We start from the raw sequence: 26496 nt of genomic DNA on the forward strand, positions 1-26496 counted from the left end.
TATCGGCTTTTCTTTCTATGGTTTTTTTCTTTCTTCTGGTTATGGGTTTTGAATATAACTATAAATCGAGTCCTAACTCTCTGATTCTGTAGGGTACTGCTGACATCTCTGGGGAACTATCGACTAACAAACCGCAGCCGCAGACACTTGTAGAAACCACTACTACTAATTCTAATGCACTTTGTTCGTCTAATATTTCCGTTCCTCACGCGATTATCCACACGAACCCCAAAGTACCTAAGCGAGAAATGTCTCTCGAGAGTCTTTCGAAATCGCGCGCATTCGACAAAGACGCGATCGAGCTCAAGACAGATTCCGAACCGAGTCCCAATGAGTCCGTAGTGTCGGCTAGTTTGAAACTCTCTATTGAACAAGCAAGACCGAAATTCGCTGGCCAATCAAAACGGCAGAACCTCTTTAAGGAACACTCTTCCAATCTCACATCTCTGCCGTCCTCGGACAACTCCAACGTGGAAACTTACCAAGTATCGTTTTCCTCGATTAAAACGACGACCGTTCAAACTAGTCTCCCTATCGAAACTAATTCGTCGTGTTTCAAACCCGCGACCACGTCCCGAACAACGTCCAAAATTCCCACTCCTCTTCCTCGGAAAACCAAATCCTCGCCGTCGAGTTCTGACTCTGTCTTGACGTTGTCCAGTGTCGTGCCCGCCGTCGCGGTCAAAACGTCGACCTCAAAAACATGCAACGCAATTAACAAATCCTCGACGAGTCAAATTTCCTTTTCGATTCCGAGAACGTGCGAAACGCCGGAATCTTTCGCGCCCTCGCAAGTAAGTTTAACGGAACAATCCTCGTCTTCATCCTCTTCCCCGTCGAGACTCCCATCAACGAGACGCCACGAAGAAGCGCAGCTACCTGCGGAACGACGTCGAACCGTTGTGGAGGTGTGCGAGAAGGTGGTGGTACCTCAGGGCAAGACTTCCACGACGCCGCCGGTGACTCCATTCATCACGGTGAACCGCGTCGGCGCGGACAAGCAAAGCTACGAGGTTAGGCACGATCAGCAAGTCGACAACGCATTGAAAAAATCCTAAAACTGCGAAGACTTTCTTGTTGTTTCGATCGTATATAAAATATAACAACACGTACTGTCCTCCGCTTTCGGATCAGCCTCTAGATCTCAAGCCGTGCTAGATCTTGTATATAAAGTATACATTGTCGAGCTACTTGCATACTCTTGAGTGTGTGTGAAGCGCTGAGAGAAAGAGAGAGAGAGAATGTTGGGTTTCGGAGGTGATTCTGTTGTCGCTTCGGTTCTACTTGCGTTCCAAACTGTGTCTGTCGCAGCCGACGAAACACGTTCTGCAATGCGGTTGTACAGCTTCTGCCTTCAACAATTTACATTTTTATAAGAATTACATCCGGTCGCGAGAGAGTGCTGCTCTCGAGGAAAAATCGCTCTGAGACATTAACATGACGCACGAATTACTATGTCAGCGGCACACAAAAATTCGTGATTGCATCAAATTGGAAGTCTACATCTGTCGATTATGTAAATAGGCGCGAGCGCAGATGCGAACGTACAAGTTAATCTCGTTTAACGCTAGAAATCGGACTGTACAATATTATAATACACACACGGAAATTGCAGCGTATAAAAACGACTCTCTGCCTATACGTTATAACGGCACAACAGTTTATTAAATAAAGTTTACTGTTACGGTATTACCGATGTCTGCGACGCATCCAGCAGATGCCCAAGTGCTGCCAAATATAATTTATATGCCGTTCGAAGAAGATACAATAGCTGTCTTATTTAGTAGCATCGATTAACTGTGATCTCGAATTTAAATTACTTTGTGCTTTCCGACAGCGGAGGAGAGAGAGAGAGAGACAAGTAATTAAATCACAGTTAATTGAAATCGATCGTAAGAGAGAAATAAATCATTGTGATAATGTTCAATCGCTTCATCTTAATTGTCGAATGCGATCAATCGTAGTATTAAGTCGATTAGAACGATTAATCAAAAACCAAAAAAAAAAAAAAAAACCACAATTATTACTCGAATAAAAACTGCTTCACTCGTAACGGTTTTGAACTGTAGCAATTTTGATAGAACTTTCTAGCCGGCGCTTGACGCGCGATTATGACTGATTGTCACGGATCTTTATAATGGTCAAGAGAGAAGACGAACTATCAAATACATAAAAACTGCAAAGAAATTTTCGCCACATTGTATTTTTTTTCTCACATTTTCGTGTGGTTTTTATTTGAACAGATAGTTCGAAGTTGCTCGTTAATTTTTGTAATTTTTGCTTGATGACAGATGTTTGTTTTGACATTTTTTTGTTGAAAAATCGATTTTAAATTGCTCGAAAGACGTGTTCACAAATTTTAGTTGTAAAATATTTTTCCTGATTAACGGTAAATTAAATACGTTTATTAATCAAATTGGTCAAGAGTACTTGATGCAGTTTATCTCGCGGTTAATAGGGAGCACAAGTATGCACTTTTAGTTACGTTCAAAGTACGATAAATACGTCGCCGTATCGTCCTCGTGACGCGCGGAGTCATAGGTCAATCGCGGTGACATTTAATTGTAAAGAAAGAGGGCTCTTGCTGACCGTGATAAAAGCCACTTTGAGCCGTGTCGCCGTCAACGATATTTCCATCAACGGATTGTTGCTCGTTTGTCGGCGCGTGACTCGCGCGCTCGCTTTCTTACCACGTGTCTCGTCCTTGACGCACCGAAGAGAGGTAAGACGTCCCCATATGTATTTTTGATTATATCGAAGCAAGTGATGATTTGCCTGAGTTGTGTGTTAGCCTCAAGGGGTTACCGCGGCTTTTATTTTAGTAAACGCCACAAGACGAGTGGCAATCTCACGAGACACACGCATGGCCATGTACATAGCTCGTTGTATTTCAGGACCTATCTTCGAAGCACGCAAAATGTTCCGTTCTACTTGTTATTTTCCTTTATTTTGGTGAAAAAAATCGTTGATTACTTATTCAAAATTTTGCAATAAAAAAATAATTAAAATCTCTGCTGATTAAACTTGCCAAATAAATACATAATTTAGATGAAGATAAAAAAATAGTCATAATTATTCTTTCAAAAGTAAACAGACATAAAAAATGATGACTAGTTGGACAGACTAGGCTTTGTGAGACCCACGCGACTTTAAAATCGAATATCTTCGCAAAAATCAATATTTTTTCAATTTTGTTTTTTTTTAAATCGAAAGTTTGAACGATTCTGCGTCGATAAAAAAAAAAAAAAAACGAAACTAATTTTCGCTGATGCGCAGTTTTTGAATGGGTCTGGGAGACCCATTCTGTCTGCGAAGAGTTGTTATTGTGAGAGTATTTAGTTTACGTACCACGCGCGTAAATTCTAAAACCCATCTGGTTACGAGCAATATAAGACATGCTGATGTGGAGTTACATCAATTTCATCTGGAATCTTATTTACATTCAAATGACGATGAGTTTGATATCGCGTCGAGTCTGCATCGAAGAATTTCGGTGTCCCGATAACAGAAGCTAGATAACTCGCTCTCTTATCTACCCCAACCGCTGAAAGACCTCTCGTGTGCTGCGGCTGCCTTTTGTTCAGTCACCTGAGAGCACGGTGATCCAACGGCCGCGCTGATTTTTGAGACGTGTGCAGTAGTGTGCACGAATATACCGCTTGTAACTTAAGAAAGTAAAAGTATAGTAGTTTTTTCCTTCCCTTCTTTTTTGTGCTCATCCTTGCATGCAATTATAACTCGTGAGGTAAGAGATACTACTAAACGGATGTGAAGTGCGAAATTTTAATTTGGCCGTGTGTAATGTTTACAAGTGGAGCGATAGTCGAGCTTCAATCGCGCTGCGCTGATATAACCTTTACATTTTGCAATTTAAAAACTGTAATATTACTAGCTTAGTGATAGGTTATCAGTATGGAACTGTGATAACGTTTCTAAGGAAATAATATCGCTTTGATAAAGTTGAGAAACAAATTGTTTTTTTTTCAATGCATATTTCTCAAAATACATATCTGACACATTATTAATTCAAACACATGATTTGCTTTTATACACGAGTTTATAGTTGAGTTGTTTTTTAACAATATTCTTACATGTATTTTAGAACTTATTACTTTTGTATAATATTTTTGAAACTTCTTAGACAGAAATTGCTTTTTTCAGTCGCTTATTATCTCGAAACTATGTGCTTCACATACATATTTATCGAAAAACAAAAATGCATGTAAAAAACTTTTATATTAAGATTTTAACAATTCCGCTTATCCAACAATATTTTTCCGATCATTACGTCATTATCCATCACATTTGGCACATTTGCATTATTTATGCCAACATGTTGTACAAAACAATTATATTGTTGTTTCATTACCTAAAACTCAGCGTTTCTTAAGTCGTTATTTGTCATCAATCAATATCGCTTATATCGTCTTCGTAAAAACGCTTTAAATAGTAGAGAAAAGCACGTAATTGCAGGATTCGCGGAGATTCATCGAGCGTACGACATTACGCAACACGCACTGGCCTGGTAAAATGCACCCGCGTGTTCCCACGGCAAGAATTGCCACATTCAGCGCGTGAAATGTTTTCCTAACATTTTTCATGAGACTCTCCTGTTCTGGGAAGAAACGCGACAATGATATCGTTACGTCTTAAAGCACGTTATTGCATTATGTCATTCAATGTGACGATTATTTCATAAAATCTACAAACAAATTTTTACAATGTTCTTTAAAACCGTTATAAAAAAATGTTAATTTGAGAGCTTAATCTTACCTCACATTTAAGCGCTATTATTTTTTTGATAATGTTATAAAAGATATGTGCTTTTTTAAACACTTCTATTAACAAAAACGGAAATAAATATAAAATAATAAAAAATTAAATAATAATTTAATCGTTACATTGCAATGTCACGTTCATCGCGTTGTCACTTTTACTTTAATTGACCTTAATTACGGCATGACGAAACACGTCTCAGACATTTCTCCGAGAATCTGGTCACATCCAGGTCATGAAAAAATTCACTTTATTGAAGCTTGTTTGATGGGAGCACGTACACGGCTTATTTCTTAGTCAAAATTTATTTTTTCTAATATTCACGGATTTGAGAAACGCTGCTGTAGAGACGATCCACCGATTTGCATAGAATGTAGCGTTGCAAAATTTGTGCGGCACATGGTGCGAGACCGAACCCGCATTTTACGTACGGTTCCCGGTTACATTACGACTCGTCTCTTCTCAGGAACGGATCGTAATCGAGAAAGCAGAGGAAGAGACGGAGGTTGTTGCTGCGACGAACCATCCAGTGGCTTCGGCAGTCGACCACGAGCCGCAGGAAATCACGCAGGAAACGCCGACGAGTATCGGGATGCCCGCCATGACCACCATGAGAACTTGTGTTACGGACAGCGATGTTCACGATGCACCGGTCAATACGATTGTTACGTCGACTCCCAACTATTCGCTGGAACAATCAGCGAATTTGAATACAACTAACCAGGAACTCAATTTAATCGACACATTGAACAGCTCCAGTCCAGCCTCGCCGATTTCCAAACAGGTCGGTAGATTATAAGTCGAATTTTGTGGAAGTTTAATTTTTTTCTTTAAGGAACACAAGATTTGTTACGGGAAATGAGACATTTTTAAGAATACAAAACTTCACGGGTTCAGGAAACATCCGCAATATATTCGTTTGTTTGTATGTAATTAATTACTTACATATTTGTGCAGATTCTTCCACTTACTTTGTCTACTGATGAGGAGATAATTGCTGATCAGTCTTTCCTTTTAAATCCACCAACAAGCGTGGAACCTCCGAAGGAGAAACCGCCTCCGCCTCCGGTGGACATTAGTGACGATGAGAAAGATCCTCCGCCAGAACCGCTCAAAAGATTGAATTCCACTCGCAGGATAAAGAAAGAATTACGCACAAGACGTTCGGATTTTCTCGGTATTGAGGGGGTAAGAAAAAATCCAAAATTATGTTTATTCTATCTATTTTATTTAGGTAAAACTGATGTTATAGATATTTGTCCACTTTTCTCTCTCTATTTTTATTTTTCTTATTTGTAACTTTGATTATTTCCGGTGTATTTTGTAATCTTCTATTATATATAATTCTAATTATTTTTATTCATTAATCCTTGATGTTATCAGGTCAATGACGATGATCTTGAGCCTGAATTAACGTTGACAAAACCACCGAACATGGCAGCAATTCTTGCTGAGGAAAGACGCATCGAACAACTGCATCGTCGTTCCTACGACACTGACAGCAACTACGAACAAGATTCGAGCCACGAGAGGGACTCCGGCGTTGAACTAGGCCACGTCGAAGATTGGGCGAAGCAACCTGTGAGTCCTGACATGTCGCAGCACAGCAGGCAGAGTAGCGAGCCATTTGGCGCCAGTGTGACTTCGTCTGAAGAAGACGAAATCACAAAGAAGGAACGAGAAATCATCGAAGTTTTGGAGAAGGAGGAACAGTGGCGATATGGAGATAATCGCGAGTACAGCAGGTACGAATAATTTGGTCTTCTCTGAAAATTTTTTAAAAGATATAGAAAAGACGTTATGTCTTTTAAATATTTGTTTGGATTTCTTGTGTAAAAAAACCACGCGTGAACAAAGTAAAATCGAGAACAAAGTAAATCATGAAATACATCAACGATGCGACAGTGACTTGGGGGAAAGGCTGGCCCACAAATTGCGCGAGCTTGAGGAAGAGAAGATGCAGCTGGAGAGAGAGGCGATACTGCGTTGCAATGAAGACGCGTTTCGCAAGAGGGACGACAACGCACGCAAGCAAGAAGATATTTCGTCGCGCGAGCAAGAGCAACAGCAACACAATGAGACAGCGAAACAGCGGGAGATCAACGCGGGAACAGCAGAGGAGAAAGCAAAATATGTCGAAGACAAGAGGAAAGACGGCAAGAAAACCGAGATGCAGTCGGAACAGCTGAGAATGCAGAACAAAATTGAAGAGAAGGAACGAAGAGTCGCTGATGCGTGTCGCAAGGAGGAGATGCGCATCCGAACGATAGAAAATCAGATTCGCGAGCAAGAGGTGAGCCAAACCGCGCTTGGCTTTGTTCTTCGGTCGATATTGTAGAGAAAAGAAAAGGCTGATATTTATAAGTATACGTAGTAGGAAAAAGTTAGAGTGAGTAGATAGCTGGTAGCAAGAAGTTATAATAATTCTTTGCTATCTTTTGAAAAAAATGTTTCTTTTTATAACGTTTTTGTCAGATGCTTTCGAACAACTTGAAACCAATGGCACAAATTTCTTGTAGCGAAGCACACAGTTTTAACTGATAGCTTAGAAATATTATTGAGGCAATGTTATCTTCATTCTTTTTGAATAATTTTTTTATCGATACTTTTGTAAATCAGTTACGCTTGATACTATAATATTGCCCGAAGGATCGTTCTGTAGTGTAGATCAATTACATAGCGTGGTACACATATATTGACACAGGGATTATTGATAATTATTCACAGAACAAGACATTGGTTGGTGCTGGGTTGAGCAGCAACGAAGATGAATTTCCTTCTGGGGTAAGACAACAACGGTTGTGACTTATCACTTTTTAATGGTTTTAATCGCTTGCTTGTACTAAACTTTTAAAATAAATAAATATTCATATTTGAATATTCTGTATATTTCTTACATATTTCTTATTTCTTATATAGTAGTATTTCTTTGTTTTAATTTTCCTAATATCCTATATGAAGCTAGTTTTCTTCTGTTAATTTTTTTTTGTTTAGATTAGTAATAGTCTTTTATAAATGAATTAATCAGTAGATTATTTTATTAATTCTTAAAAATATTTTTAATATCTTATTAATATTTTATAGATTAATTAATTAGTGGATTATTTTATTGTACTATTACTCTTATTACAGTAGTGTGTGTTATAACAGAACATGGTATATATAAAGATATAACGATAAAATCGAAAATAATAAGTTTTTGAAATGTTTCGAAATTTGTTTAAAAATATTTCGAAATCTATTTGAGTATTTCTAAATTAATATTTTTTTAGTTTAAATTAAAAGCATTTTTATTGACTGTTTTATTTCAAAAGAAACACTAGGATCGAAAAAATCGAAGTATTTTTAACAGTATTTATGTTAATACAACACACCGCGAAAGCATGAAAAAAAAATATCAATATTTATGTTGTTCCTAATCTATTAAGACATTTAAATTTTTAAATGTTTACACACAATATTCTAGTGGCAATCAATTTTAAAAAATAAAAAAAAAACAAATTATTTGTGGCTGAGATATTCAACAATAAAAAAGGTCTTTTTGAAAAGCTTTTCTTTTGACGGTTATCAGCTTTTTTGGACTCTTGGCAATTGAAATAAATAATTGTAATGATATTAAGATTTAAATCTTATATTGATTTGTGCGATCATTACGGTTTGGAAATAAGAATTTTTAATAAAATGCCGCGTGTTAAACTAGTATTTCAATATTAAATTTTTATAGTTCTGATTAGAGTTTCCGCTTTATTTTGAAGTCACCCTGGTGTCCTTTCCTTTTTAAATATAAATCTAATAGCGCAGTAGAATTAGCAATGTAATTTGTATTCAAGAAAATGGCGTAGTAATTTTTATAATACTAATAATAAGTAAGCTTGGTGTGTGGTGAGGTGTCCTCTGGTTCGTGAACAATAAAATTTGAATTCAAGTAGAGCAACGGGCTTGTCGAATCGGTTGCAGGGTGTTTTGCAATAAATATCAACAATATTAGTGATCCATACGTTTCGACTTTATTGTTTTAAGTCATCTTCAGTGATTTGTAATTCTTACATTTCTTAACATGACGATATAACATAAGTTGATGTATTAACGAGTGTGTGGATGTTATTACTTTGAAATTATCGTCACGACTGTCGTCATCTCTGTTATATCGTCATATTAAGGAATGTAAGAATTACAAACTACTGAAGATGACTTAAAACAATAAAGTCGAAACGTATGGATCACTAATATTGTTGACATTTATTGCAAAACACCCTGCAACCAGTTTGACAAGCCCGTTACTCTACTTGAATTCAAACTAATAATAAGAATTTATTTAATATTATATATCATTATAGGAAGTACTACGAGTGGAAAGAGAACTTTTGCAGCTAGAGCAAGAAGAATTAAAAAGGCAACGCAATAACTTGGCTTATCGTGAGCAAAAGCAACAAAGACTGGTCGAACAACTACAGGAACAGTGGAAATCTTTGCAGGACGTTGCGCAGAATTCCATTAAAAATACGCAGCAATATAAATATTATGTTCCTGCTACAGTAAATTACAGATCCTCGATGCCGAACTTGCAATTCCAAGACGCTCCAAAAAGAAGACCACCACCCCCGCCAGTACCGCTTACCAAACCACGTATGCCAGATCAAAAACAGAGAGATGTTACCATTAGGTTAGTGTAATATGTAGTAAATTATGTATACTTTTGCTATGCTGTGTTAAAATTTTATTTTAGTACGTCATATACATATAAAGAAACCAACTTTTCATAATAGTGTAATATAAAACAAATATTTATTGCTACATTAGTACACAATAATCGCTATTATTAAAGTTTCTTGTTTAAAAATCACAGAAACAGCCGTATACCATCCGCGGATTCGATTCCTCAACAAGTAAATGCATCGATTCTGGAAAGTTCATCGACCATAACGCTCACAAATCACGCTAGCCAACAAATGTCTAAGCAAACATTACAGGCCTTAAGCGCGGTACCGCGACCGCGACTCGTTCAAGGTGATCAGTGGGTGCAACGAAGAAAGAGTGACGTGCCAAGAGGTGCTCATGATGTAAATTACCAACATTGGCTTATTCAGGTTTGTTTTCATTAAATAATATACATAATTAATTAAAAGTATTTGCAAGCAGGATTTCGACTTTACACTCATAGTCAGTTGAGTAGAAAAATGTAAATAAATCTTATATCATTGATATTATGATATGATATATAAAAGCGTTTGGTATTGTATAAGAAATAATATGATAATTCCAGACGATCTTTAACAAGCAAAGATCTTGGATGTCACTAATAACGTTTATATCTTTACAAATGGAATGTGGCTAATGAAGGCTTTAATGAGAATAGAAATATTTCACTTGTAAAGATAGAAATACAAATATTATTATTAATATTTACTTGTGAAAGACCGTTAAATTTACTACATTGTTTCTAATAAAATTCATTGATTCTCTTATTATCTTAATTATATGGTTTTTCAATAGGAGGCAGAACAAAGGAGAATTAACGAAAGAAATCAAGTGATGCGTAAATCTCAATCGCATGTGACTGGTACCTCCGTACCATACAATGCTTTAATTCGAGCAGATAGCAAACCACTACCCGATTCTATTATACAAACTCTAACACAGAGAGTACAAAATAAAACACAGGACAAACCTCTTTCAACAAGAAGAAGGTAAAGAATAATAAATACATAAAAACGTGTGTGGGTGTGCGTATATTGTACATATATGGGCAAATCCGTCGCAGTTTTAACTTTTGATGGACCTTTTTTTATACTAATGAATCTGAATTGTTTTTCATATGCACAAGACGTATTTTTTCTTCGTACACTATCTAGAAATAACTATGTATAAGAATGCAGAACGTTCGTGTCACTGCTGGCGTTTAAAAGTACACTGAGTCGGTAAAAATATAGAAAATCATAAAATTTCGTCCCTTTCGAATTTGAGTTTCACTCTTAATAACTTTGTACCTGCGCCGTGTTATATAACGCTTTCGTAATAAATTGAAAAGTTAGTTCTTTTGCATTCATCTTTTCATACATCTTTTCCCTGGAGGTCGATCATGTGCCATGTAACCGTAAAAAAGGGTGGCCGCTGAAAAACTTCTCTCTCCATTTTTGCAAAATATTATTTTTCATAAAGTTAACAATATTACATACGCACCGTTAAGTTAATTGACTAACTCAGTTACTGAAGTTGTAGTAAATACAAAAACAAAAAATTTAAGATGTTGTTGAACATTGTGCTTCAGAAATGAAACACACACCAGTGTATCAAAGATTGCCTTCAAAAGCGTGAATTTATTGAAATATCCACAAATCACCTTGGCACATATTCCAAGAAAAATTTTTCCAGTCCACATCAATTGTAAACTCTTTCTTATACCATAACTTACCACGGAATCCATATGGCCACAATTTTCAAACCCAATTTTATTAGTTATGACGTTAAGAGTGCATAATTTAAAAATGGTTGCATTGTGTAAAATTGGAAAGAAATATAAGTCGACCTCAATCAAGGTAAACTTTGCGCCATTTACTTAAAACCATTAACGCGTGTAAATTGGTGTTTTTTAACCTATTCCAGACATGTTCGTCAATATAAGATATATGTGCCGCACATTTGAAAAAAATAAATTTTCACAAAAGTTAAAACTACGGTGGATTTGCCCATATACTACATGTAATGTATGTGTGTGATTTATTTATTATATTCATTAATTAATAAATATAACTAATAAATATATTATAATTAATAAAAATATAATTACTTAATAAATAAATAAATTATATAATATATGCATAATTAATTATAAGAGCAACTTTTCTGTTTTAGGCAAGAACAAATTCACAACCAAGAACCGTGTGGCAACCGTGTATCAACCGTGCAGCATCAACCGTTGCAATACACAGTGCAATCTCAGAAAACACAAAATGCACCAACTGCAAGTAATAACGGTAATCAAGAGAAAATGCTAAGCGTGAGCGGAAAGAAGAAGTGTTCGCATTGCGGAGAGGAATTAGGTAATCGAATTGGGTCTAAAACAACTTTTGTTTTAATTATTAATAAACACATAATATCTTACGCGATCTGTCATAGGTCGGGGTGCAGCGATGATAATCGAGAGTTTACGATTGTTTTATCATATGGAGTGCTTCAAATGTTGCGTATGTCACGTGCGTCTTGGCGATGGACTAATGGGAACCGACGTGCGTGTCCGAAACCATAAGCTCCACTGCCATAACTGTTACTCCAGTGACGACGGTACACATATTTAACTCTACTTACTCTAAGTGCCGATTATACGTACAATCAATTTCTCACAATTCATCTGATAAAATGATATATTCTCCTGTAATATGAGATGTAATATAAAAACAATTAATTGTTTCTAAGCAATTCTCGTGTCGCAGGTAATTACAAACATGCAATACTCTTATCGACACACGGGATTTATATAAAAATATAAAAAGTTGTATATGTATACAATTGTGAAAGCAATTCGGAGAAAATTTATTTTTATAATTTACATTGTCATAATTTACATTGCTGTTAAATTTTCAGGTGTCAAGTTCAGTTGTGTATAGAGGCCTGCTGGATAACGGAATTATGCTGATTAACTTGATTGTAATGCTTTTCGACCATATTCATTACAGTCTATAATCGACCTATTCAGTTACTCTTGTCCAAAAGCATCAATCGATTGTATACATAAATAAATGTGCGTTAATGTATCTTTATTTGTTTTACTAGGAAAGGCTAAAAAATCATGTTAAGCCAGTTCAATATATGCATATTCCGTGTTTTTATTCGTCTTCGAAGTAATTTTCTTCTGTAAACTTTGTATGTACGCAACTATTTCTGTACCACAACTAATACATATACGCGAACGATGTACATATAGGCAGGAGCGTTTATGTCTTCACACATGAAGTTGCACCAATATTATCTTAACAGTGAAAACAATATCATGTGTAAAGGCACTAACGCTTTTTGTCTGTATAATGTATTTATGTAATTAGTGTAGAGACAAGAAATTGTAATTGTTGAAAAACAATTTAGTGTAGATGTAACTGGCGTCGGTGTAGAGCGACGCTGTATATTTTTGTAATATAGTTCTCGTACTATTTATATCCAAATATATTTGATTTACTGGTCAAATGACAGTATACATCGATGTTCTATCCAGCGAGTTTTTGAACATATTTTACGTCGAATAACTTGCAAAGTCATTTTGATATGTTAATTAATAATTATAAAGAGTGTTTTTTTCTTCCGCGCTATAATTTTGTCATTAATTTTTTTTATGCTACTTCTTAAAAATATTAGTTTGAATTAAAAATGTTTTACTGTTTCGTTTTGTTGCAATTTTTAAAGATAAAATTGAATAGATTTAATTATGAGTTTTAGATTTCTGATTTATAAAAAATGATTTTTATTGGAGTGCGTGGCAATTTGTGAATTTACTGAAGTTTCTCATGTAAAATGTTTCTGGCTGAAAATACATTCGCCTTTTGGTCAGTATCGTATCTCATACGAACTATTTTTTGGTATTCAAAAGCTGAAATAGATCATTCATTTACATATATACATATATATATATATACAGGGTGTCCCAGAATTGGTGTAACATCTCTCGTGAACAAATAGAAGGAGTAAAACTGAGTCAAAATGTCCTGTACCATTTTGCTAGATTCGCAATAGTTACCGAGATCTTAATTAACAAAGATCAGCGAATAAGCATGCATCGGGCTGTCTTGCGCGCGCTAACGGCGTTACCCATAGCGACATATGGGAGGAGCTAATATAACAGCATATACTATACATATACATATTAAAATGTAATTGTGCGAAGCGCGCCGGGCTGTCCTACGCGCGTAAGACAGTCCGATGCACGCTTATTCGCGGATCTTTGTTAATTAAAATCTCGGTAACTATTGCGAATCTAGCAAAATGATATAGGACTTATCGACTCAGTTTTACTCCTTCTACCTGTCTACGAGAGATGTTACACCAATTCTGGGACACCCTGTATATATAACATGATTACACATTTAAAGAAAAGTAAGTTAGAATTAATCTCCATCGCTTTCACAAATCACTTTCAATTGCACGTTCTTGTCTGAACGGACAGTCGAGGACCACGAGTTGGCATTATGTTGTGAGATATTGTAATATATGCATTTTTTCCGTGTATTATCACGTATGTAATTTTATATTATTGAAGTAAAAATATAAACATATATATATAATATAAATAAATATAGGATTTTTTCTTTATAAAGAATATTTCCTGTGTGTTTTCGTGTTTTACAAGTTTTTTTTATGTAACTTATACGTAACAATAAAATATACCGACTGTAGTTAAATATCAACGACCAGTAATAACAGATGGTATACTACACCGTCGAGTCAACGGCGCTAGCAGCTACAATGAAAACGGTAGGCAGCCATATATATCAGTAGACATCGTGCTGCACTAGTTGGAGCATTCTTCAGTTTAACACGTATCGAGTTTCAAGCAGTTAGAGTCTAGAACGATTGGGATTGCCACTTCACGTCAATTTGCGAGCATTGGCAACGGTTATCTCGACGACCCGACTCGTCGACGACATTGAGAGCGACTAAAGGCGACGACAAAGCATCAGAAGGCCGGATCACTCGACCATCTATCTAGCTGTCTTTCTCTTTTTCTGTCTATATATATATATAGATATATAGATATATATATATATATATTTCTCTTTCGTGGTACCTCGACCCGTGATCGCAGTACAACGCACCAGTACATTATCGCCAGACGTATCGGACTGCTCTTGGGCAGGAAGACGACCCAACTGTCTCGACTTTGGGCTCTCGCGAGCAGCAGATTTTCACGCTAGAAAGCGGCCGTCCAGTAGGGCGATACCATTTTATATGACTTTACTTCGACAACGAGGTAAATACTCGCTTTTATTCGCATCTCTCGGGCTTTCGATAAGTAATACAATAATATATTTAATGCTAATCGGTCTCAGTTCAGCGCGAGAATAACCGATCCGATTTGCCAGTTGTCTTATTTGCACCATAACCTCTCTCATTCTCTCTTTTTTCTTGCTTCTCGCTCGCACGCTAATTTTAGCTGCCAGCCATTTTGGACACACGAAGCATGCGAACGAGTCATGTCGAGTTATGGTCCCCCCGTTCTTCTGCGGAAATGAGCTGGACCCACTCTTCCTTCTCCGGCGGTCTCTCGTGTGCGTTTGATACGTCACCGCCGGAGGAGGAAATGAGCCTTCCTAAGCCGGTCGTGAGTGTGGACATTTCTGTTCGTACCCATGTTTATTTCAAATTTATCAGTTTTTGGAGCGAAGCGCGTTTACTGTCTTGCACACTTTATATTCACATGTTTCCAGAGGTAGTAAATTTCCGAGATACTTGTGATATGTGTCTAATAATTTCAATTACAAATTTACACGTGAAAATGCATGTTCCGCTAAGAACTGTTTTATCTAACTACTTATACTTAGCAAAATTGAAATTCATTTTTGTTTGTTTTAAAATTCAATATATTCAATATTCGTTTTAAAATTTTTACATAGATTTGCGCCTAGCACAATTATATTTTATCTTTTAATTTGAATTTTTTCAATAGTTACTTTGCATTTTTATTTTTAATGATTTAACTGGAAAATTATTCGCCTCGAGATAATTAGAAGATACGCAATTTTCTTCTAACGTTTTTTTGAAATTCTTTGAAAACTTAAATATTTATTTATTATCATGTTTTATTTAACAAAGAACTTTTATTACTACCTCTGAATGTGTGCATTTCTGAAAACGTTGAACTTAAACCAATATAAACATATAAACGTCTCATTTGTACGTGTACAACTTGCTGCGTCATCTAATGATAACCATTTTGTGTTCAGTAGCGATCACAACTTGCAGATCGTAAAAGCAGCCATTTAATGCTTATTTTATGCTTTTGCTTATTAATATTAATGTCAATAGTAATGTATCTTTCGATTACATTTAGTCTAATTATAAAAATTCCTAAACATGATTTTTGAGTTTGAACCATGTTAGTGTTATTTTTTTATACCGAACATTTTTGTGAACATTCTAGGTCACTTCATTAAAACTTTAAGAGTAGCTTGATAATGAGTTCTGAAAGTATCAAATATAAGATTAATCTAATTATTTTATATTTAATATTTTTTATGTGTGACTTTAACATGCAATTTAACTCTTCGACTGTAGACCTAAAAAAAAAGCTACGAGAACTGTAAAATGGGTCTGTGAGATCTACACAACTTTAAGATTGAATAGTTTTGCCAAAAATTAATATTTGTGTGTGTGTGTGTGTGTGTTAAATTTTTCTTTTTTTGAAAGTTTGAACGATTGTGTCACAATAAAAAAAAGATTGAGAAATTTCCAGTAGTTTTGAAGATTATAAGCGTTTAAAGAAAAATTTGACAATTTTTTTTCGAAAAAAAGATGTTTTGTTTAAAAATGGATAATTTTTTAAATTAAGATTTTTACGAAATTCCAATGCAATTTTGTAGAGTATTGTTCATACTTTCAAGAACAATATTGTCTTCTAACAATTTTAAAATTAAAAAATTGTTTACAATGTCTTTGAGACGTTTTTCGAAGAATGCATTTTTCTAGAGTGCCTATCTTTGACATATTTTAATAATAAATGAATATTTTGACATTTTTGTTTTAGTAAAAAGTTTGAACGCAATTTTGCGTCGATAAAAAACAAATTGAAAAAATTTCAAGTAGTTTTGAAGATACAAGCGTTTGAAAGAAAAACAATTTTTTACTAATTCTACGGGTGGACAGCTCTCGTAAATCGCATAGTCTGCACTCCGTAACTTAATAAATTGCTGTAAAAGTACATAAATTTTGACAAAATTATGAAAAAAAAAATCAATTAATTGATATTTTTTAAGTGCTCAAACTAAAACAAATTTAATTAATAGTTTGAAATAGTTTGAAAGTAGTTTGAAAATTTACTTACTTTTCGGAAAACTAACGTCTTCCATAGACTTGGGTCTGTCAGACCCTTTTCACATTTTACAACTGAATATTCGCGAAGCTATTGGACGGCTGTCAACATCCTCTATCTTTTATCTAAGGCTCTAAAGTTTTTCTTCAGGGTCATCAAATGTCGCTCAAAACTAGTATCTAATAGAAACAACGGTTTGAAATTTTTGAATAGGTTTAGGAACCTAACCTAGTCTACGGACAAAGAGTTCACGAATTCAGTTTGACTCCACTTGAAGACAATGTAGTTGTTCAAGTAGAGCGGCATATGTTTCTCAGAGTATGTAAGAGGGTTCAATTTGAGATACGCGGTATAAATGCGATTAGATCTTGTAAATATGCCGATAATTGCTAATATTATATATATATATATATATATATATATATATATACCTATATATGTTTTTTATTCTTTCAGTACGATTTTCTAGTAATAATTTGCTTGTAATACGATTCAGTTGTAATCGACGACTATGTTTAACTCGTGTTTGTAAATACACTGGCAAATACGAACCGTTTCGATTGCAGTTTCGAACATTTCGCCGAATTGCTCTTCTCGCGTTATTGACTTTGACAGATACATAATAATATTTCCTGTTTCCTAGATAATTGAATAGATAATTGAAACATATTGCATATTAAAAAAAAGTTACATAATGAGCAATATAAAATTCTTATATAATATCAAGATATCAAGAATTTTTTTATATTCTTATATAAATAATAATAATTTTTGATATCAAGATATCAAAAATTTTTCCCGTCATTAATAAAGAGAATTTAACTTTTTCTTAAAATATATTGTTGTATTATCTTATTTATGAAAAACGCGAGACAGTTTTCGAAATACTGTGAAACACTTGCATCAAAGAAAGATAAAGAGAGAGAGGGGGAAGAGGAAGGCACACAGGATTAATTGTCGTATATAACTGATTAATACTCTTCTTTCTTTGTTTATGCGAGAATCACGAAAGTTTTTCTTTGTATTTATCTGGCCAAGCTTGTTGCTTTGACCCTTAAGTATGCGTATGATGTACTGTTGTTGATAACGATGCAAAATAATACCTCTTAATCAGTCGGCAGAGCGGTTCTCAGACGTCATCTTTCCGTGAATTGTGAAATTTCCCCATTTACACTGGAATTTACCAGAATTAATCGGTTTGAATAAATTTATCGTTTTCAATTCATTCATTGAAAAAAAAATTATTCAAACCTGCTATTGAAATTATTTGCGTGAAAATAATTATTCAGTTACGTCGGAATGTCATCTCTCTCGGTTAGTAATGAAATAACATCGCAAGTTGCTGCACGTTCCCACTTTCTCCGAATACGAATCGCAAAAAAAGATTGCACCAAAAAAACGAGTTTTGCTGTGAGCAAAAGTGTCTATTAACACTATTGCAAAGTTAATAATTAAACAAGTCGAACAAGAGTCTAATGTGTCAAATATGTCTAGAAAATTACACACACACACAAAATATGTTATATATGTAATTTATATATGTTACATATGAAGACCATAGAAGAACTTGAGAAGTCAATTTTTTTTTATTTTTTGTTTTTGATGTTATTTGATAGTTAAAATGGAGTATTTTAATTATCCAAAGCAAGAAAAGGATAGATTCCGAGAATTAAATTTTTTTTATAAAACGTGTAACAGAAATACATATACATTTCGAACTTTAAAATTGCTCTTTTCTAAAATTACAAAAATGTGACTTATCAAATACTTCTCTTGTGATCTTCATATATAATTAAGTGCACACTTTTAAACAAAGAATCATACATGTTTATCTTAATAACGACCTTACTTACTTTACCGAAACTTACCGTTAAAAACGTATCTTACACACTATATATAGCTTCTTAGATTTTCCATTGATAAATATAAATAAGTAATTATGATTATTGTCGCAATTATATCTGTTAGAAATTTAATTGAACAAAGATGTTTTTCTCTTACATTTTATACTAATAATATACAAAAAGTTTCTTTATCAATCACATGGTATATAATTACTATTATTAGGTAATAATTATTAAATGAGAATTAGAAGTTTTTGAGATAAATTCAGAAATAATTTAAAACAATCTTCTGTCGGAATTAATTTGATATTCATGTATATATACACACAAAATATCTAATTTATCTACCAAGAGAAATTTCTCTCTTACGGCCGATTTCTTCATACCTCTCGATAGCTATCCTCTGGATAAATTCCTCTGAGAACCAATAAGGAGAACCAATTTTGAGATATATCTTCTAGATAAAGTTATCGAAAACTTATCTAGAAGTGAAAAAATTGGCTGTTAGTGAGTTAGTATGACAAACATTTGATTTATATATTGACTATATAGTATAGATATTAGATTATTTCGAGCAATCGAATCTTATCATCGCGTAGGAAAGAAATGCAGCAACGAAATCTTAGATGCTCGAAAGCGAAGAATGACCTTGCCCAAAGGCGTGCTGTCTCTCTCTCACTCTCTCTCTCTCTCTCCCTTTCTCCTCTTTTCTCTCTCCTCTCCTCTCTCTTTCTCTCCTCAGAAAAGACGACGGCGTTTGCGGATCGGTGTCGACGCGCCGATCAATATCCACAACGGTGAGAACGCGTGCGCACCGTGGGGTAGGCCGTCCCGGATCCCCGAGAATCGCCAGATCACGAAGAGACGAGCGACTACTTTAGTTACATCAACAGAGAGAGACCGACCTCTTGAGCTCGCGATCTCGCTATACTACCCCTTGCGCGAATCGATTCACTCTCGGCAACGCGACAGACCTGCTCCACTTTTTCCCTCTCTCTCTTTCTCTTTCTCTTTCTTTCTCTCTGTCTACCTATTATTCTCACCTCCGAATCTTGTCCTTCCTCTTCGTGGTCTTCTCTCATTTAATCTTGTGGGTGTTGTTGGAGAAGGAAATCTGGGTACACCTGATATTCAACGACAGCGACTGCGGCCGCCGCGTCACCGTCGCAAATCACGACTTATGCGTCTGTACCGAGCAGGTAATCCTTCCGGTTCTACCGTGCAACTCCCCGGGAAGTAGGTAGTCACCTCAAACGATTGTTATCTCGCGTTGCTTAATCTCTAGAGGACGTAGAAAAAACATTATCGGACTCTGAGCGCGTAAATTGTAAAATTAAATTTGAAAGAAGCTTAAGAACAATTTCTCCCTTACATTCTTTTACATTTTAATTATTTCAATTAATTGATATTTGTACATTATAGTTGAAAAAATCCGTTGTTTTGTAAAAACAGCACCTATAATTGCGGCAGTTAGTGTAATAGCTAACTAGTGCGTCGTGATATATCTTGAATTAACGTAACAGTAGCTACGGGAATGCGTCGCTTATAACGCGGTAAATGGAGCGCAGGAATCAATATTAATAACACTTATTGTAAACAACTGCACTGGCTACAATCGGGTGCAGAATTACTCGCATACCGTAACACTAATCCCTGTATTCTATCGTACTGTCAAGTATCTCGTAGATACTAAATCGATACGCATGTTCTCTCTGTCGCTTGCTTATGCGAGAGAATATAGTTTCTCTTATGTGTGACGATTGTTAAAAAATATTTCACCTTGCTGATTTCTTTTGCAAAATCAACATACGTGTAAATATTGTATTTAAAAAATTGTACTTGTTTGTTATAGAAAAAAATTTATAGGCAAGATAATAAATTGTGAGATTTAATCTTTGACACATTATCGTCACTAAATTAATAATAATAATAAATAATATCTTGTTGAAAAATAAATCAGAATAAAACAAATTGTGTCACGATTGAGCTCCCATTTTATTGCGACTGCATTTGTTCTTCAACTCGAAAAACATCGAAGCTGATGCATAGTAACAATTTCGTTCTCACGATCTTCAAGAGAGACATTTAGTCCGTGTCTACGATTTTATACTATCATGATCCTAACATGGCCTGTTCCGCACAAAAATCGTACAAATGATCGTTAGCATCATTAAGCCAGATGAAACATACATCACTTCGATGATCGTGTGTGTCTAAAAAGTCTTTCATGAAATTTATTCACATGGTTCTACATGCTATGAGCGCGTTCAGCAGATTGGAATCACATGGATAAAAGCAATTTGAGCAGATTTTCCCTTTTTCCTTTAGATTTAAAATACATTTTCAATCCTGCGATTGAAATGTTCCCAATAAGATCAAGGTTAGAAAGGAAGAAATGAGAGAAGATAATGCACTAATCAAATTAATCACAATTATTAGATAATATATTAAATAAATATTTTATGTTAACTTTTTAAATGACGCAATCGAGTAATGTAATAATTTTATGCCGGACAGAAACATCCAGGATATCATCCAAAAGGAAAGGACTGGCGTGTAGCAAAGGCGGCGGTGACAGCAGAACATTTTTATCCGATCGGCGAGTATCAAACGGCAACACCATCACCACCCACGATTGTTTGTTTCCGTGCGAGTTAACCACCGAGTTAACATCGTCATTATTACCAACCTGGTACGACCGACTGCCAGGCTTTCTCAGAGCGAAGAGCAACGGACAGGCAGCGTGTATGATCATTGAAGATTACACCCCTACCCCGCCCACCACCGCCAAGAAACCGAGGCAGCACCCAAGGCATCAAGATACCATCCAACGATTCTTAAACCTTCACCTGGTCCTGCCCAAAAACAGGACCTCAAAATTTTCCAGGTTTGTATTCGCGAGTCTCAAAGCCATTTCGATCGATATCGTTCAACTTTTCATACTAAAAAAGATTAAGAGAGAATATCAAAGTAGATAATGCAGTAAGCTCTATTCTCTCTACAGACTATAAAGCAGAGATGCTTCAATTATTTTATATCGATTGTTTGGTGCTAAAGGCAAGCTTGTTTTTTTTTTCTGATAGTAATAGGCATCGGAAGCTACAACCGTTCAGAGAAACGTGACTGGTGTTAGCAGCGGGTAGCGGCGCGGCACGCCTTACCGCTAAGGACTATAATCCTGAGAAAAGGGAGAACAATCCTGACTCGACACGCTGCTATTACGAGCCATTGCGAGCAGGTAGCCATTGCCTGCTACTGGCTATTGCTGGCTGTCAAACTGCCGCTGGCAGAAAACGTGCGACAGAGGAAATCTAGAAGAATCAGGACAAAGACGTTACCTACTTGAGGAACAAACGAAAAAAAGCTCGAACAGCAAGTCCACCGTCATCTTGAATTGCTCAAGCTAATCGCAATTCTTTTCGTCGCAACTTGTCAATATATTCACAACGACGTCTCGTTGGAAATTATTGTCGGCCGGAGAAGTTAAATTTGTCAGAAGTAAGAAGAGACGTAAACAGCAGTCACTATGGGGAGCGTGAATGTCAATCGCAATGTCAGCGATGCCTTCTATCGTTACAAGATGCCACGGATTCAGGCAAAAGTGGAAGGTAAAGGAAACGGCATCAAAACAGTGATTGTCAACATGGTAGATGTAGCAAAAGCCATAGGTCGTCCAGCTACATATCCGACTAAATATTTCGGCTGCGAACTGGGCGCACAAACTCAATTTGATTTTAAGAACGAACGCTTTATCGTCAATGGTTCGCACGATGCAACGAAACTGCAAGATTTGTTGGATGGTTTTATCCGAAAATATGTCCTTTGTCCAGCTTGTGACAATCCGGAGACCGAGCTGATGGTTAGCTCTAAGAAGGGGACGATATCGCAAGGCTGCAAAGCCTGTGGTCATCATGGTCTTCTGGAGAGTAACCATAAGTTAAACACTTACATCTTGAAAAACCCGCCGAGTCTGAATCCGGCGGTGCAAGGTAGCTCGTTGACAGAGGGTAAACGTGGCAAACGAGCGAAGCGCGCCAATGGCGACCCCGCGGCTACGGCCGCTACTGCTGCCACTGCTACCACCAACGGTAACGATCGATCAGGATCACCGGAGAGTGAGACCAACAACACTGGGGATATTGTAGTGGAACCTCCACCGGAAAGAACAGTCAATACCGAAGAAGACGACGACAAATGGGCGGTGGATGTATCTGAGGAAGCGGTTAGAGCTCGTCTTCAGGATTTGACGGACGGCGCGAAAGGTATGACCATCAGCGATGATCTTGATAAGAGCGAGAAAGAGCGCATGGATATGTTCTACAAACTGGTTAAATGCCGTCGCGACGCTGGCCAACTCGATAACAATCATAAGGAACTTGTGGCCGAAGCGGAGCGACTCGAGATCAAGACCAAGGCGCCGTTGATTCTCGCCGAATTGCTGTTCGATCAAGGGATTGCCGCGCAAGCGAAGAAACACCGCGTTCTGTTGCTTCGTTTCACTCATGACGACATCAAAGCGCAGAAGTATTTGATCAGAGGTATTGAGCAGGTGATCGCATTGCATAAAGACGCTCTGATGCCGAAAGTTCCTGGAATTTTTAAGGTATAAAAATAAACTTTATAAAAAAACATTGTAGAAAACATTTTAATAGAAGTTTTACTTTTAAAGTCTTTTTTGTGATTTCTTTTAAAAATATAATTGGTTTATAATCTTAAAACTTAGAAAATACGTCGAAAACTAATATCTGTCACGTAGAAATGTAAAATAATTCTCGAAATAGCAGATACCATTTCTCTTGTTAGTGGAAATTAAACTGCAACTGAGCTTTTCATACATTCAATTCACAAAGCTTTTTACATTCAATTTCTTGATTTTCACGCTATATTTACTATATTCACTACTGAGTTTGCGGCGTATTTTGTTTCTCTGAAGATCACGATAATATTGTATTAACTTTTCATAAAAAAAAAAAATTGAAGAGTAAAGTCGTTTGTAACGAATTTTTAGTGTATAAGATAAAGTTATGATAAATGACTTGGATTCGTAATAAATAATAAATCCAGATGTATAAATTCGGCAAATTCAGACCAGATGCAGAATATTATGCAAATTAATGTAACAAACTTCGTTCTGTAAAATTCAAATGTATCAGTATGTTTCGACTTCATTTTAAGTATTTAGTAATTGATATGCTATAAAATAATATAAATGGTAGACTCTAAAAAGATAGCGACAAAATACAAAAAAAAAAAAAACATTAAAAAGCGCACCTTAAATTACCAAATAACTCAGAACGAAAGTATTCAACAATGCAAAGTTCTTATTCTTTCACATCAAATGATTTTCAATTTGTTAAAATATTGAAATTTGTCAAATTTTTAAAAAAAGTAATATAGGTATTGTCACGAGTAAAATTTCGTCAATACTAAGTCAGAACTAATTAAGAACTGAGAGTGAAACTATAGAAATTTTATCATATTGTGTATTCTATATCTATATAATTTACACAATGTCAAGTATATAAATCAATTGATTTTATTTAAAATCGATAAATAAGTGTTGTCTAATCTATCTATATATATATATATATATAACTGATTGTTAGTATATAATTTCTCGTCTCTAACGTCATTAAACAACAGAAGAACAGATATAACTTAAGATTACATTAGATATAACTTAAGTTATATCTAATTCTTTGCAAATTATAATCACTTATTACAAGATCCATTTTTAAAATTTATTTTATTTGTAACGTTCTATGAGAAATGTACTTACAAACTGTATAAAATTGTTCGAAACATTTGTGTGTATTTTAGTTATTTTATGATGCTGATATTTTGGAAGAGAAGGCATTTGATGAGTGGGCGAGCAAAGTCAGTAAGAAGTATGTCTCGAAGGATCTGTCGCAAGAAATTCATGACCGTGCTGTACCATTTTTAACATGGTTGAAAGTTGCAGAGGAGGAGGATTCCGAATCCGAGGAAGAAGATGACGATTTAGAGGTAAAAAGTGTTTTTTTCAAGTTTTATTTTAATATATTGTGTAGCTTTATTTAACGCATAATGTTTCTTACGTTCTCCTTTCAGATTGAATATGATGATAGAGCCAAACAAGAATCTTTGAAGCAACAACAGCAACAGTCACCGCCCGCGCCGAAACCCGCCGCTGCCGCTGTCGCAAACGATGATTCCGACGAGGATGATTTCGATATTGATGCCATTTAAAGCACTTATATTACACGTACATGCGCGAACAGACAATGGAAAGCTGGTCTGATATATGTATACGAGATGAATAATCATTTCCCTTCTTAAACTCAGAATATACAAAGAGCATGCAGATGGACGTAATATCAAGTTATACGCAAAAATATAAATATAGGAGATGTTTCGTTGTATTTTAGGCCACTGCGATTAACAATACCGTTTACATGTGAGTCAAAAAAAGAAAAGAATTTTAATTGTTCTCCCGAGCGTTTAGTGTGCTTTATTTTTCCTGTACATACAGTGAAATATTCGTGCTACTTTTAATTTGCCTTAACGATAATTGCTCACTTACTGAACGTTTATTAGTCTTAATTATTGTTTGTTGTTGGATTTTAATTGGCTCGGAGATGCGCGTATATCTTTAAAAGCATCTTTTATAGACATACAAGATCGATAAATTTCATAAATATTGAAAGTTGGCCTGCTAAACACTCATTTTCTTTATTGTATCTTCTAATTATTATTAATAATCATAAATAAACGTGATTTATTGAAATGATCTTTCTTTTGAGTCTTACAAAACAAAAAAATAAAGAAGCTTGATTTTTATTATCATATGTGTATATAATAAGTAAATGTATGAGAATCTCTCTTACATTAGTTTTTTTCAAAATTATTTTATTCGGATGTAATAGCATTAAGAAAAATGATTTCTACAATAACTTGTGTACTGATTTTCAAATATTTCCAAGTATGTACAGACGGCGTCAAAAATTCGCGGAGTAGGCGCGGGGATCGGAGGGCAAGCAGGGCGGTTGCTCGTAGCGCCAGCGAGCGCCGTACAAACTAAATAGTAGCAATTGGTTGTTCGCAACTACGTCGTGTCGATAATGTAACTACTCTTCTTTTCAATTTTCTTCTCAAAACGTAAAACTATTGGCCATTTACTAAATGTCTAACGTTAACAACTAACATGTATATGTATATATGTGTGTAATAAATAAAATTTATAATGTCTTCGGTATATGGAAGAAATGTATATTGTAAAAGTCTCGTTTGAAAAATTATATNCTATTATATATAGCCACTAAATAAATACAATTATAATAGATTATTATTATATTATATTATATCTATATTTTGTGTATACAATTATATATATGTAGAAATAGAAACACATTAAAAAAATAAATAGGACAAACAGTGCATAAGTAAGAAGAAAAAGATTATAACAAATAGATATATATGACGAAAGTTGAATAAGCTTATGTCAAAATTAATGTATCATATGTATATAATTATTTTTATATATTATCAAATTGTTTCACCGCGATATTGTTTTATATGAATAAACTCTATTAATTATGACATAAGCTTATTCACCTATAAATAAAGAAACATACAAATATATATATATATATTTGTATGTTTTTTTATTTATTCTCCTGTTAATATTCTAAAATCTTTTTCTCACTGTTAAATATCATAGTAATAATTTATACAAAGAAAATATGTAATGTATATATTGAGATGTTTTATTTGTATCAATGGGTGCGTTCAGACAACTCAACGGTTGAGAGATCATCACTTATAATAGGACTATTCTTCAAAATCTGCTGCGGTTCCAAAAGTATGATCCAATCAGAAGTGATT

The 26496-nt window shown here is 35.1% G+C and overlaps 2 protein-coding genes across 7 annotated transcripts in view; both read left to right on the forward strand.

The window, feature by feature from the left end:
• The window catches only part of LOC109859782 (serine-rich adhesin for platelets), an 80233-nt gene extending 67138 nt beyond the window's left edge, over positions 1–13095 (forward strand). For 2 of the 3 annotated variants that reach the window (XM_020438337.1, XM_020438336.1), the window contains 12 exons: positions 93–1013; positions 5243–5560; positions 5734–5964; positions 6160–6521; positions 6682–7069; positions 7504–7560; positions 9114–9439; positions 9623–9863; positions 10270–10463; positions 11629–11816; positions 11893–12057; positions 12358–13095. In XM_020438337.1, the coding sequence (XP_020293926.1) occupies positions 93–1013; positions 5243–5560; positions 5734–5964; positions 6160–6521; positions 6682–7069; positions 7504–7560; positions 9114–9439; positions 9623–9863; positions 10270–10463; positions 11629–11816; positions 11893–12057; positions 12358–12380 (3414 nt within the window). In that variant the 3' untranslated portion in view covers positions 12381–13095. The remainder of the gene's footprint in view (positions 1–92; positions 1014–5242; positions 5561–5733; positions 5965–6159; positions 6522–6681; positions 7070–7503; positions 7561–9113; positions 9440–9622; positions 9864–10269; positions 10464–11628; positions 11817–11892; positions 12058–12357) is intronic. The other variant, XM_020438338.1, reaches the window with a different exon arrangement.
• Positions 13096–14246: 1151 nt separating this feature from the next.
• Positions 14247–25399, forward strand: LOC109859781 (eukaryotic translation initiation factor 5). 4 transcript variants are annotated; one of them, XM_020438331.1, is made up of 5 exons: positions 14247–14731; positions 21151–21520; positions 21717–23236; positions 24454–24639; positions 24724–25399. In XM_020438331.1, exons 3-5 carry the CDS (start codon positions 22160–22162, stop codon positions 24859–24861), a joined length of 1401 nt encoding a protein of 466 aa, XP_020293920.1. In that variant the 5' UTR covers positions 14247–14731; positions 21151–21520; positions 21717–22159; the 3' UTR covers positions 24862–25399. The 4 variants fall into 4 exon arrangements, with proteins under 4 accessions (XP_020293920.1, XP_020293924.1, XP_020293921.1 ...); XM_020438335.1 differs by lacking the exon at positions 14247–14731 and adding an exon at positions 14989–15100; XM_020438332.1 differs by lacking the exon at positions 14247–14731 and adding an exon at positions 19429–19832.
• Positions 25400–26496: the final 1097 nt, after the last annotated feature.

Source organism: Pseudomyrmex gracilis, unplaced genomic scaffold (genome assembly GCF_002006095.1).
Source record: "Pseudomyrmex gracilis isolate BER0280 unplaced genomic scaffold, ASM200609v1 scaffold_287, whole genome shotgun sequence".
NCBI lineage: Eukaryota > Metazoa > Arthropoda > Insecta > Hymenoptera > Formicidae > Pseudomyrmex > Pseudomyrmex gracilis.

Coding starts and splice junctions, on each gene's coding strand:
- LOC109859781 (XM_020438331.1), top strand. CDS start 22,160: ATGGGGAGCGTGAATGTCAATCGCAATGTCAGCGATGCCTTCTATCGT. Junction 23,237..24,453: donor AAGTTCCTGGAATTTTTAAG/GTATAAAAATAA, acceptor TGTGTATTTTAG/TTATTTTATGATGCTGATAT. Junction 24,640..24,723: donor AAGAAGATGACGATTTAGAG/GTAAAAAGTGTT, acceptor TTCTCCTTTCAG/ATTGAATATGATGATAGAGC.